This window comes from Larimichthys crocea, chromosome XI (genome assembly GCF_000972845.2).
Source record: "Larimichthys crocea isolate SSNF chromosome XI, L_crocea_2.0, whole genome shotgun sequence".
Classification (NCBI taxonomy): Eukaryota; Metazoa; Chordata; class Actinopteri; family Sciaenidae; genus Larimichthys; species Larimichthys crocea.
In genome coordinates this window covers 6,336,594-6,350,792 of record NC_040021.1, presented here as the reverse complement: position 1 = coordinate 6,350,792, position 14,199 = coordinate 6,336,594, and the positions used below count along the sequence as shown (strand labels likewise).

Below are 14,199 nucleotides of genomic sequence, written 5' to 3'. Positions count from 1 at the left end.
CGAGCTGACGAAATAGCGTGGGTTAAGCAGCTCTTTTCTTTCCACTTATTTTTTTAGTATCAACTAAATTTTTAGGTCAGAAGAATTGAGCAGACAGATCACCGTCCAACAAGAGTTACTTAAATATCCTTGAAAAAGCAAATTATGTCTTGTATAAGTCTTAAAGATAAAAATATGGTTTGATTGGTAAGATTTAATAATCAAAGTTCAGTTGGTAGTGCATGCATATAGCTTAAAATATATGTATATCCATTGCTTTGTAAGGTACTGTGACTTAAAGTGACTTAATTAACATTAACATCATTAATGGTGTTCCCTGCAGAGCTGTAGCAGAAACTCTTTGATTTATTTTCTTCCCACTGCGACTTGGAAGACTCAGAAGTAACAGAAGGTCCCCACTTGTGTCTTTGTGCTCTCAGGATAGTCAACTATGAGGCGGGTAAGGGAGCGTCAAAGGCGCGCTCTCTTTGGAGACTGGAGCCTCTCAGGATCAGGTGAGATCAGACCCAAACACACATATATAAAAACATGGTGAATGAAATAAACCCTGGGAAGTAAATAACATAAAACCCCTGACATAGATTTCTCTCAGAAATACACAGGAGAGCTGCCTTTTGAGTGAGATCTCTTTATGGAGAATAAAAGAATTGGGGCTTTATGTACAAATGTCACAGCTACTGCTGTAGGTTATATATAAACTTCATCTCCCTCTACTGTGAAGAGTCGCTACCAATTAGCTGGCAAAGCCCTTCAGAAGACGAGCTTCTGTTTACCATCCCTTTCAATCTACCCCTCTTATTCTGTCCATCATCACCCTCCCTCTTCTTCCTCCTCTCTTTCCTTCCTCTAACTGGCTACCCACGCAATTTCCCTGCAGTCACATCGTCTGCCTGCTCTCACTGGAACTGCCTGTCAGAGCCTGTACACTTTTAAATGGCGCAGGTTGCATCTATTAAGGCATGTTCTCCTTCTTGGCTTAGGGAGGAATTTTGAACAGTATCTTCCACACTGCCTCATCCATATAGAGTAGAGGAGGGTTGAGCTCCACTGACAAGTGAGAAAGTTCAATTTTATGGTTCTCAGACATTTTCATGCCACTTAAAAACATTTTTGAAAATATTCTAATAGTGTTTATGTTTACAATACTTCAAAAAGAAAAGGTCAACATGTGAAGGCACATTCAGATAAGAGCTGCAGCGAAAATGCAGGTTTTTCCATTTATTTGAGTCGAAGTAGTCCATTTGGCTGTGATGGTACAGGGCACAAGTTGAGCCAGATCCAACTTTTGGATTTGTCAACACTTGGTTCGTTAGGGCTCATTGTTGTCAGAGTTATGGATGATGACTGACAGTCGTTCAGGTAACCCAAGCTCACAGATCACGGATCTACAACCAGATTCAGATGCCCCAGATTTAACCCTTCTTGATGAAAGATGACAGAGAACCTTCACAGACGTCTTGCAGACTGCATTGCATTGTATAAAAAAAACAACATACATAATTATAATACAAACAGCAACATGATGTTTACAGTGTTGAATTCATAGTTTGTGACTTTGTATTTTGTATTCAGCTGGAGCGGTAGCCACATTCGCTGGGGTCAGCCCTTCCGACTACGCCACCTCTCTACTGGCCATTACCTGGCCCTGACGCAGGACCGTGGACTGGTCCTGGAGGACACGGAGAAGAGCGACACCAAGGCCACTGCCTTCTGCTTCAGGTCCTCCAAGGTCAGTGCTTGCTATCCCCAAAAAAACATTATTTATTTGTCCTATTTTTACACCAACGCTTTACAAAATGTGCCTCTTGTGCAAGGCAGTTACACCGTCTGAACGCTGCCCAGGGTGTTTAATGTAAATGTTCTTAGTCAACTTACTTCATTAAAAGAGGAGTCAAAATAATGACCACCTCATCGAAGACTCCCAAGATGGGTCTGTAAGCTCTTAATGAGCTCATGGCTCAACACAATAAATTGACCTTTTCACAGCTGCTGAGTAGACAACACTGTAAATGTTGGAGCGAGCATTCATGTTGTCCACTGGCCTTAATAGCTGGTTGGGACGTTGCCATTTATTTTGTATTCGTTCACATGCCGTTTGCTTTTTTCTATCCCTCAATAACTCCTAAGCTCTTTTTTTCATCCCACACTTTGTTTTGAACTCTCTCAATCCGAGGGCTCTTACAGTTCTTTTGTTTTAATAATGCGTGTTCCAAAAATAGACTCGCTGCCAAAAAAAACCCAGATAAAAGGAGCACATGGCTTACTTGAAATTCAGACTGAAATCAGGTGTTTTAGTCAGGCTGTAGTTCAGTAATGCTTTTATACTGTATGCTGTTTACTTGTAAATTACACTGTTTAGATGCAGACGTTGAATCAGGAGTAAGATTGTCTCACTGCTTTATTGCTTCCTGTAACTTTGTGATCTTGTTTAAAGCTAAATAATGCAATGATTTCTTTTTCTTTAACTGTTTCAGAGCCCTTTATCTAAGTCTATCTTATATCGTAAATATAACTCGTTACCGTAGGTCCAATCCTGAAGTAATCTAGTTCCGAATATGTGAAAATATCTATAGCCGATTTCCTGGATTTACTGTGTGTTGCATACGTTATTCTACTTTATTATCCTGTGCTGAAACGACTACAGTCACATAAACAGCACAGTGCCATGAGTCACCTTCACAGAGTACCATTGTGTTCCTGTAGATATCCTGTTATCTACAATAGGTGCAGCATGAAATCCTCCTGAGTGCTGTCCACCACAGAGGCTTTAATTTTCCAAACCCATCCCACTCCCGACAGTGTAATAGCCATCAGTAATCACTATTCCTGCAGGACCCACAGGCTTTGTGGGATTATTCATGAAAAATAAATGTAGGTAGAGACTCATATTTTGTATATATTTCTACACCTCTTCTCCCTCCACCCGTTGTACACTGGCACTGGGTTTCAGTCTCTGTGCCTGTATCTAAAAAGGTCAGTGCTTTGCCATGTTGTACATTGGCATTAATATGTTCCCTGCTACTTGCTGTCGACTGCAATCGGCTGAGTCGCTCCATCTCTGCTGAGCCAGGAATGTAGCCGAGCTAATGAGGCCAGCAGCAAACTCCTGGCAGGCCAATGGATGCACTCTCCTAAACCCGCCTCTCTGATTACCATCTAATCATCATATATCTTTGTCATATTTTAATGCCTGTGCGTTTGTGCTATGTGTGTGTTTCTCTCTTTGGTAATGCGGGTATGCACCTCTCAATGTCAACACAACAGGAAAAGGGCGACGTGGGCCCAAAGAGGGACATCGACGGCATGGGAGTGCCAGAGATCAAGTACGGAGACTCTGTGTGCTTCATCATGCACATGGACACAGGACTCTGGTTGTCTTACCTGGCGCCTGATGCCAAATCATCTCGCCTAGGACCCCTGAAAAGAAGGGTAAACAGGATAAAACTTCTCTTCCACAACTTATGAAAGATGTATATGTCAACAGGAGGAAAGTAACTGTACAGTAGAAGTACTTTTTGTGCTTAGATGGTGTTTTTGTTTTGAGGTTCACCTACAGGATAGTACTTACTTACCTTTTAACAGCTTGTTACACTTTATTTGGATCCCCATTAACTTCCACCAAAGTGGTCATTAGTCTTCCTGTAGTCCACACAAAAACAACAATTTAAAATCACACCCATCATTAAAGACAAGAAACTGCAATACACCCTAAATATAAATAAGTGAATTCACTCTCACATGAAGTAACAAACGCCTGTAATGGAGACAAAAACAAAGTGCAATAACAAGATGACATTTATTTGAGATTAATACAAGAAACAAGAAAATCTGTTGATCCGTCTGATGTTGGTAAGGGTCATATTCCAGGCAGAAGAAGCTCAATGTTTACTATCTGAAAAGCTTCCTTTTTGTTATGCAGTTACATACATGACACTGTACATACTGTGTGAATAAACAACAGTAGAAACTAGAAACAAGGGTTGGGCTGTAATTCCAGATAATTGTTAATTCATTGTAAATATACAATGAAATAATCTGAATGTCAGTTGAAATTTTTCTTTTGCACTTAGTTTAAATCAGACAAAATAATCAGAAAAACAAACAATATCTATATTTTTAAGATATGATTTGCCTATATTTGAATATAATATGCATATTTATGTTTTAATTCATTTCTAATCACCTGTAGATAAGAATCATTATGTTTTTGTTTTGGTTTTTTTATCTTAAAATGAGACTTTTATATCCACAAATGTTGTTTTGCGAGTCCACCATGTTTCTACAGTAGCCTAGAATGGACAAACTAAACGCTGCCTCTATATATAGATTTTCACGTGTTTCACAGCCACTCTCCTTCACGCTTGGAAGATGAGGGTGAGACGAGGGGGCTGCAATCAGATATTTAAAAAATACTGGTTTCATCGCAGACCTCTTTTTTTTTTTTATCCCCTCAAATCACATTTAGTTGTGGTTTAGTCGCAACACATTAGTGAGACATGTTGCCCGTTGCATAATCAATCGCTGTTGCATAGTGATAGAAATAGTATATATGTATGTATACAGTATCTATCATCTGTCTACCTATGTGTTTACAGTAAGAACTTGAACCCTTGCCATACCTCTCTTGCAACACCTCAAAGCCCGTGTTCACAGGAGCAAATCACACCCAATCAAAGCACCGCGTTATATGGCCATTTAAACACCTACACTGCCCGGGCAAACATTTGTTTTCCACTCTGCTTAAAATCATTTTTTTACCCTGGATGCACCCTGGATTGACACCACCCCTCTCCCCTGGCACCAACACTTGATGTAGCGTCCCCATTTAAATGTGATAATGGGCCATGCGTAGAGTGACAGTTAGTTTTGGGTGAGACAGGGGGGATTAAGGGGGCACATGAATGCTGCTCATCGCTGGGCAGGCCTCCAAGGGGGACATCAAATGCCAACTTGTGCTGGCGCCAAGCGGTCCCTGCAGCCTTGGCAGTACGCCAATGCACCTGATATTTTGGAGGGTGGTGGTCAGTCCACACTTAGACCACCACCATTCCCACCTCCTGCCTCTTTTGATTAGGCTGTTCATTATAGCAAGTCAGGTTTCACTGAGCTGTTGTGATGTATACCCACTAGCATCACGCTTAGTCATTACATACTTAAATAACTTTATATTATAGATTCTGCTATAATGTACAAAGTCTAAAGTTACATCTCAGAATAACCAGAGAGCAATGTCGAAATATTTAAGCAGTAATACACCAGAGGGTGTGCTTCATCCTCTTTGCTGGCACGGCAGTGATGTGCTCAGTAATAAGTTAAAGCTCACCCTCGAATGTAACATTGCGATTATGCAACAATTAAAAATATAATCAAAACATTCATATTTGGGGGCAATTTCTCTCAAAAGAAAGATTTTTCTGCTCACTGTTTCTGTTCTGATCTCCATTTCCATGGAGGCACACAGGTCTCACTAATACCTGGAAAACAATCACTCACAGCAGTGAAAGTGAACCCAGTTTACTACTCCAGCAAGTAGTCCGAGTCTGAGTAACGACCGAGACGATTTCTGCAACCCAGTTAGCTAATATTAAAGATTTATGGAGATCGTGGAGTTTCTCAAAGTGAATAAGTACCACACATATAAACACAAAACTGCCTTTTAGCTCATTCTTGTAGTGACTTAAGATATCTGCTGAACAAGGGTTTGGTTGTAATGATGAAATCTGTCCTGGTTTAGGCCTGCCTGCATTCTGAGGGCCACATGGACGACGGGCTTATCCTGCAGCGCTGTCAGCATGAGGAGTCTCGGGCTGCTCGCATCATCCGCAACACCACGTTCCTCTTCACCAACTTTATCAAGTAATGACAACACTTTTATCTGCCTTCTCTGTCAAATTTATACAACATGACCAAACATCCACACAGTGTTTTACTGGGTTTGTTTCAAGTTTTACAGCTCGGTTCTCTTTCTTGGGTTTTTTCCCCCCGTCAGGGCTTTGGACAGCATTGCGGAGGGTGAGTCCTCGGAGGTTGCTGGGTATGTTGAAGAGGTGCTGCAGACGCTGAACGACCTGATCGAGTACTTTAAACAGCCCGATTCAGAGCTGGAGCACGAGGAGAAACAGTGTCTTCTCCGTTCGCTCATCAAACGTCAAGACCTCTTCAAAGAGGAGGTGAGAGTCGATGATTTGGAGCCGTCAGCTTGTGATTAAAAAACATGCAGATTGGGAAGTTTCTTTGTGGTAATCATTTAACTGCTCGATACTTCTTTTACCCAGTGGAGCAGCTTCAGGTTAGATTTATCAAGATGACAGTTAAGTACATCAAAGGTCCTTGACTGGACTTGCTGCTGCCCGTGGTCGTCTGTAAAAGATAAGCGGTGTTGCCCTGAAAAAGACTTTTGAGTTAATGAGTTTTGTTGGTGTAGTGTTTGATTGGTGCCTTCCTTTATGTGCAGTTTTTTTGTCTTGGTGAGTATAAGGAATCAAAATAAACTTGCAGCTTGTTCTACAACTCTTAAAATGTTTGTTTCCTTCGTTAGGATGTGTCATTTGAGTCATTTCCGGTCTTTTAAATTTGATGTAAGAAGTGATGTAATAAAGTGTTTTACATCTTGTTACAAAGAGGAGCACACTTCCTGTGTAATGAGATGAATCACAGATTATTCCTGGCCTCTTCTTAGGGCATGCTGACCCTCCTGTCCAAATGCATCGACCGCATGAACCTGTACAACAGTGCTGCCCATTTCGGAGAAGTGGCTGGGGAGGAAGCAGGTGCAGCGTGGAAGGACATTCTCAACCTCCTATATGAACTCTTGGGTAAGTGGGCCCGAGTGATGCATCATACAAAATATCCACATCTTCTGTCAGCACTGTTCAGCTGTCTGACCCTGAGCAGACATGCAGCATTAATCTTCCCCCAGTGCCTTCAACAAATCCTTGTCTCCTTTACACTTATTCACTTCTTACCTCACCCGTTTTCCTCTCCTCCTTTTTCTTCCTTCCTCTATGCCACATCTGGAGTTCACAGCTGGTGTTAGCCTTTCCGTGACATTTCCGTGTGATTATTTGTGACAAGGGAGCGCAGAGAGAAGCAAAGACAAACTATCTTTTGTATTCTTCTTTCACAGTCTATCCTGCTTTTCATTTACAGCACATCCTTCTCTGAGATCAGTGTGAGCACATTACGAAGCCTTCAGCTGCATGTTTGATGAAATGACAGCGTCGTTAACAAAATGCCAGCCATCACAGGTGCTGGCATTATACCGTTCTCTCTCGGGGGGCCTAAATCGAGCCGCTAAAGCTACGACCCTGAAAAGTTTTATTTTGGACAACTTTTTCTTGGGTAGTTTGTTTTGCTGTCATCTGAGCTTTCCCATCAACAGCTTTCCCCTCGGCTCACCTTGACTGCCCTTATATTCATCACCTCCCCCAGCATGTACTCCTACATACACACACTAAAAACACACACTCTCCTGAATACACTACAGCCTTGCCCACGGAGGGGTCACCCCCAAGGATGCGTAGGCAGCCTGGTGAAGCAGGTTTTGAATGATGAATTGCACAGCAACCTTGTTTGTCCTGACCTCTCCTTTCCATAGTGATTCTGCCAGAATACACCTAGTTATCAGTGTAACTTGAACAGGTGTCCAGGTGGTCAGCCTTCCTGTTTAATGATGCCGGTCATGGACGTCCAGTTCATGGTGGTAAATTATTAAAAAGGGACTTAAAAACAGTAGCAGTGGAGGCTCACTAAAAGCTCAGTCTTTCCTATTTAATTTATTAGAAGTTCCTTTCTATATTACTTGAATCAGTTTAAAGGTAGATTTCTTTCAAAACACAATAAATATGTTGGAAAATAGACAGACTTTAAACGACATATTACTAAAATGTGGAGTTAGAGCTTAAAACAGTTTTTTACCAATTTTTTCAGTCCAGGATTTTGTGGGCGGTCCTTAAAGGTTGGCTCGATGACACGCTGAGGCCACTATGTTCAGGGAACATACCATTGCAACCGTAGCAGAGAGAGAGAGAGATGAATTTATCTTGCTTAGAGTGTTTAAAAGTTAGTCATGTCATTTTCTGAACTCATCTGACACGTTTCAGTCGCTTCAAAATTGCTACTTGACTGCTCCCATGAGTGGGCGTGGCTTCAGCGCATTCAGTGGACACGCCCCCACAGTCCTGGAGCTGAGAATACAAATTTTTACCTGATTTTAACACCTAATTTCATAAACTTGTTGATATTTTTAATCATTCAAATTTGGCTGGGTGGTTAATAACAATTTACTCTTTGGTCTGACAAACTCAGAACACACATTTATTCTTACTTTACACAGACTTTAATATAGTGAATATTAATGTAAGCATTATTTAAAGTCTTTGTAGCCTCAGGTTCCTCCTCTCTGTCTTTTAATTTTACATTCACAGTGCACATCCTTGCACTGCACCGTGGCTCTGTCCATGTGTTCCTATTGAATGATAGGTTTCCTTAAAAGGGAGAATTAAAAGAGATTACGCACACATCAGTATTCCTTTGGCGTAAAGTGCTGTTAAATTGTTTCACAGGCATTATCAGTCCAGCGTCCCTGAATCCTGATGGTGAAAAATGAGACAGTAAAGTAATGAGGGGGACTTTTTAATGTCACCACAGTGGCAGGAAAGGTCACAAAGGGGGAACACACCTCAAGTCTTTAGGAGGCACAGAGCCGTCAAAATCTTCAACGTGTATTTTTCATCAGACTTCATAATAGTGTCAGGCAGTTTCACAGTTTTAATGAGTTTTAATCTCTACCTGTGGACCGCAGATGTCAGACTTTAAGTTATTAAAGAAATGGTGGAGTGGTGGCTGCTGAGATCTGATTTCACACCTTTAACCACATCATTCATGCCTTTTATTAAACCTTCGTGGATACTTTGTCCTTTGCACAGCTGCACTGATTCGTGGGAACAGAATGAACTGCACCCAGTTTTCCCGCAAATTGGACTGGTTGGTCAGCAAACTGGAGAGACTGGAGTCTTCATCAGGTATTATGGGAACCACTTAAAGTAAACCATTATAGCATTAGAGTAACGTGGTGTTTGGTGTACGTTTGTTCTCGTAATGACGTGTGTTTTGTCTGACCTCCCAGGGATCCTGGAAGTTCTCCACTGTATCTTGGTAGAAAGTCCGGAGGCTCTGAACATCATTCAGAGAGCTCACATCAAATCCATCATCTCTCTGCTCTACAAGCATGGACGCAACCACAAGGTGGGCAGACATATTAGCCAATGGTGACTCCTGGTGCAACTACATGTACACTCAAGTAGGACTACTATATTTTGACCCAGAGTGATGCTGTCAATATTGCCATGATATCAGCCAATGAGAGGAAACTTTGCTAACTCTAGTTGTAATAATTTAAAATCTTTGTGCAGGAATGTGCAAGTTTTTACCAGGTAATGTGCAACGGTTTACAGATTGTTTTAAATGTGCAAGATATTTAACGAAACGCAGTAGTCCAAAAGATGTTAAATAAAAGGTTTGATGATATAACGCACAGTCAGTAGAGCTTACGTTAATGTGACATGTGGAGTCTGGGGTGGACTGCGAATGTCAGTGTGTCAGGGAGGGCTTGCAGCAGTTGAGAGAAACTGTTTTTGGGGCTTGGAGGTTTTGATCCTGATGGATTGCAGCCTCCTGCCGGAGAGTGTCTCAAATAGTTTGTGTACGGGTTGAGAGGGGTCAGTCACAATCTTTCCTGCACGCCTCAGAGTCCTGGAAGAGGACAGGATGGGGAAGATTGCAGCAGACAGAGTGAGATGCTGCAGTCTGCCCTACTACTATACTGTTGGTGACAAATCCGTTAGTAACATTAGATGAAACCAACAAATTTGTAATGTTCATGCTACTGAATATGTAATAAATTACAATGCAATGTACCCAACATATTTTGGTGAACTTAGAAATATATTTTTCACATGCAAACCTGTTTAATTTAGAGAATTTAGAGTTTATTCACAAGGTCTAGTTCATTTAAATCCTGTTTGAGCGGATTTTTTTTTGTGTTTTCGAGTTTATTATGATTTCAGTCGTTCTCAGCAGACAGCAAAAACAGCGTAAGAAAGGATTCACATTTCACTTCATAAAACCTTGATCACTGTTGGACAAAAGATGACTGTTATCTCTGTCACGGCTGTGATTGATGTCAAACAACATACTTGTGTTTTATGACATTCCAACCATGTGTTTAACATGCAGTGATCAAATATCTCAGCGTCTTAGTATTTACCTTGTAAACTGTACAGAGCGTGAAAGGGCATCCTCGTAAAAACAACAGCTGGTGGTGCTGAGTGGCAGGTGCGTGGCCTTGTTCATTTGAGGGTGTGCTACAAGCATTGCAGCTGATCAACAACTGATCATTTAACGGAGAAATAAGATGTTGGTTTTCATTTTAGGGTTTACACATGTTTTTTTGTCTCGTGTAGATTCTGGATGTCTTGTGTTCCCTCTGTGTCTGTAACGGGGTGGCAGTGAGAACCAATCAGAATCTGATCTGTGACAACCTGCTTCCCAAGAGGGACCTGCTGCTTCAGACTCGACTGGTCAATGATGTTCAGAGGTAAAGGAAGATAATGATTTGATTAATCGACTTGTGGATAAATATAAATGCTAAACACACACACACACACAGCTGCCAGGTGATGTTCTGGATGGGTTGATGGGAGGAATTTGGGAAGAAAAACTTGGCGTTAATTCACAAAGTGTGACTTTTCGGGCTTGACATGAATGTACTTCAATGATTTTTAGTCTCAGATGAGCTCATATTTGACTTGTAAGCAAGCTTCTTCCTCTCTTGTCACCTCCAGTATAAGGCCGAACATCTTCCTGGGTGTGGCTGAAGGTTCAGCTCAGTATAAAAAGTGGTATTTCGAGCTGGTGATCGACCAGGTGGACCACTTTGTAACCGGAGAGCCGACCCACCTGAGGGTAGGCTGGGCCAACACTCAAGGCTACGCTCCGTACCCCGGTGGAGGAGAGGGATGGGGTGGCAACGGCGTCGGGGATGACCTGTACTCTTACAGCTTTGATGGACTTCATCTCTGGTCAGGTAGGAAACTTCCTCATATAAGAGTAACCATTGGTCTTATAGGGTAGATTTAGATACTGCATGCTGCATGAACAAACCTTGTATTTCCTCACTGTCTCATAATTCAGAGCGTCAACCAGTTTAATTCACACCGTGATGTGTTTCTGTCACCAGCACCACAGAGTGTTAAACTTTTAAGAAACAACAAAGACGTATTTTCTTTGGGCTTTTCAAGCTTTATTTGGCAGAGATAGCTGAAGAGTGACAGGAAATGGTAAATGGACTGTACTTATATAGCGCCTTTCTAGTCTTACAACCACTCAAAGAGCTTTTACAGGACATTCACACACATTCATACACTGATGGCATTGGCTGCCATGCAAGGTGCCAACTGCTCATCAGTTTGAAGGGCTAACCATTCATACGCATTCACACACCGATGGCGAAGCCTTCAGGAGCAATTTGGGGTTCGGTATCTTGCCCAAGGACACTTTGACATGCAGACTGGAGGGGATCAAACCGGGGATCGAACGGCCAATTATCTGATTAGTGGACAACCCGCTCTACCTCCAAGCTACAGCCACCCCAGTGCCAGGAAAGCACTGGATAACACACAGCAATGGGCGACAGGTTGTAATGGAACAAGGACTCTACCAACTGAGCTAACCAGCACCCCAACAGAGGAATATTTAGTTTTTTAGCAATATGTGAAAATGTAAGATTTTAAAGGGATAATTAAGCTTTTTGAAGTGGTTGTATGAGGTGCAGTGTGTCACCTACAGTAAAAAGCACTTGGTGCAATCCCAGTTTGGAGAGGAAGCACCTGAACTGTTCGTTTAAATCAACTTTTTAAGGGCGTTAAACCATTAACTTGTAAAGCAGCAGCTACGTTTGAAATTCAAAAGTGTCATGGACTTGGAAGACTTTGCCTCGGCTGTGAATAATGCAGGAGCTTGCTGTCCACTCTCTTTTTATTTTCCACATATTGAAGGACAAAGTCACAGCACTGACAGTGATATAAAATTTCCACCACACATCCTCCACCTTGGACCTTTCCTAAAGACTTTGATACACAAGTTTAGCACACTGCAAACCCCATAGCTGAAGGCCACCTGGTGATATAATCAGGTATGTTCTCTGCCTGTAATAACTGCTCAGTGGTTTGTGTCCATGTAGCCAACTGTCGGCTTGGTGCTTTACGGCTTAAAGCCCTTTGAATGCCCCCTGTTTCCTCTGCTCTCTCCCGAAAAGCACAACACCTATTTCACCTTCCTCTTCTCTTCCAAATCTACTAAAAGACCCGTCACCTCCTCTCATCCATTTCATGCCATCCCTTTTTAAAGCCCTCATCACCTCATCTCTCCACCTCTCTGCTCCTGCCTCTTCTCCTCGCCTATCATCCTGCCCTACATTTGCAATGACTTTGCCATCCGTAACAGCCATCCATCCTCCCTCTCTGTTTCCACCCGGTGTTGTCTAGGCCGAATCCCAAGGGCCGTGGCCTCCATTAACCAGCACCTGCTGAACTCAGACGATGTGGTCAGCTGCTGTCTGGATCTGGGCGCTCCCAGCATGTCCTTCAGGATCAACGGGCAGCCTGTCCAGGGCATGTTCGAGGACTTCAACACCGAGGGATTCTTCTTCCCCGTCGTCAGCTTCTCTGCAGGTGTCAAGTAAGGCCCTGCATTTATATTTGGGAAATGAGATGCAGTTACAGCTTCTCAGCCTGTGACCACTTTATATATAAAGCGGTGATGTAGTTGAAAAGTTAACTGAACTGACCTCCTGTGAGCGATAGAAAAAGAAACTTCCATGCCCCCCAAAAAAAGAATCAATACTGATGTCTGTTCCTAAAAGCTGCAGTATTCTTTGCTCGATTATATTGATACTAGAAGTTACTAAGAAAGATTTATGAGAAGCTAGATTGGATCTGAATGTGCAGTTTAAAAAGTAAATGAAAAGTAAGTAAAAAGAAACTCTTAAATTTAAGAGTTAGGATGTTATATAACTTATAACTTCCGATCTCAGGGTGCGTTTTCTGTTGGGTGGACGCCACGGAGATTTCAAGTTCCTGCCACCAGCTGGTTACTCTCCGTGCTACGAGGCGCTGTTGCCCAAAGAGAAGATGCACGTAGAGCCTGTGAAGGAGTACAAGAGGGACCACGAGGGAGTCCGTGACCTGCTGGGAACCACCCAGTTTCTCTCACAAGCCTCCTTCATCCCCACTCCTGTTGACACCACCCAGGTGGGGATTGTACCATCCCGGAAAAAAAACGAGAACAGTTTTCATTCCGTGTCCCGTCGGCATCTTTTTATCATCTGACCGGACCATCTGTTCCCGTTTTCTGTCTGCAGATTGTTCTTCCCCCTCACCTAGACAATGTCCGGGACAAGCTGGCAGAAAATATCCATGAACTGTGGGGTATGAACAAGATCGAACTGGGCTGGACCTATGGCAAGGTAACGCTTCCAACCATCATCACATTTAACACACAAATACAGCCTGTGTTTTTTTTTAGATGCACCCACACACACAAGGTTAACACCACTAAAAGGCATGTTAATGGACCATTAATGGTAATATCTCTGAAGTACATGCCAGCAGTTTACTGATAGAGGCTTGTTAGTACACGCTGCTCTGAGTTTGAGAACATATCAAATCCTTTTATAAGTAAGAAGCCAAGTGAAATGACGTCGATTTAGGGCAGAGTTTTGTCTTCTTTGCATTTTTTAAAGGTACTGATCCAACTGATTAAAGTGGTTTTCACCTGGATAAGATCTGTATAAAAGTAGGTGCGTTTCCTGCTGTCAGAGGACACTATTTAGCACAGATTATATGGCATGCACAGCTACACCATGGCTGCCAGAAGTGGCTCTCAGCTCTGCTACATCATCGCGACGTCCGTCAAAGGGAGACCAGTGGCGCTAAGCATCCCAGAGCAGATGGAGCTGACGGGAAGTCGGACACCGAGACAGCCCTGTGCGACAAAAGGGAAACAATTTAATTACATAGCTTATTTACTTATAGGTGATGAGGAAAAATGACCAAAGAACAAGACCGCATCGTAGCTGTGACGTCACAGAGCTGTGTTCAGTGGAATCAAGGCAGAAGAAACCGTTATATTAATTAAAAG

The 14,199-nt window shown here is 42.4% G+C and overlaps 1 protein-coding gene across 5 annotated transcripts in view; it reads left to right on the top strand.

Moving 5' to 3' along the window:
- ryr3 (ryanodine receptor 3) overlaps positions 1-14,199 on the top strand; it is a 106,699-nt gene that overhangs the window by 33,114 nt on the left and 59,386 nt on the right. For all 5 annotated transcript variants that reach the window (XM_027284253.1, XM_027284252.1, XM_027284250.1 and 2 more), the window contains 13 exons: positions 420-494; positions 1,573-1,729; positions 3,265-3,429; positions 5,735-5,856; positions 5,990-6,170; positions 6,680-6,815; positions 8,928-9,023; positions 9,128-9,246; positions 10,464-10,597; positions 10,845-11,086; positions 12,546-12,738; positions 13,094-13,310; positions 13,421-13,525. In XM_027284253.1, coding sequence (XP_027140054.1) covers positions 420-494; positions 1,573-1,729; positions 3,265-3,429; positions 5,735-5,856; positions 5,990-6,170; positions 6,680-6,815; positions 8,928-9,023; positions 9,128-9,246; positions 10,464-10,597; positions 10,845-11,086; positions 12,546-12,738; positions 13,094-13,310; positions 13,421-13,525 — 1,942 coding nt within the window. The remainder of the gene's footprint in view (positions 1-419; positions 495-1,572; positions 1,730-3,264; positions 3,430-5,734; positions 5,857-5,989; positions 6,171-6,679; positions 6,816-8,927; positions 9,024-9,127; positions 9,247-10,463; positions 10,598-10,844; positions 11,087-12,545; positions 12,739-13,093; positions 13,311-13,420; positions 13,526-14,199) is intronic.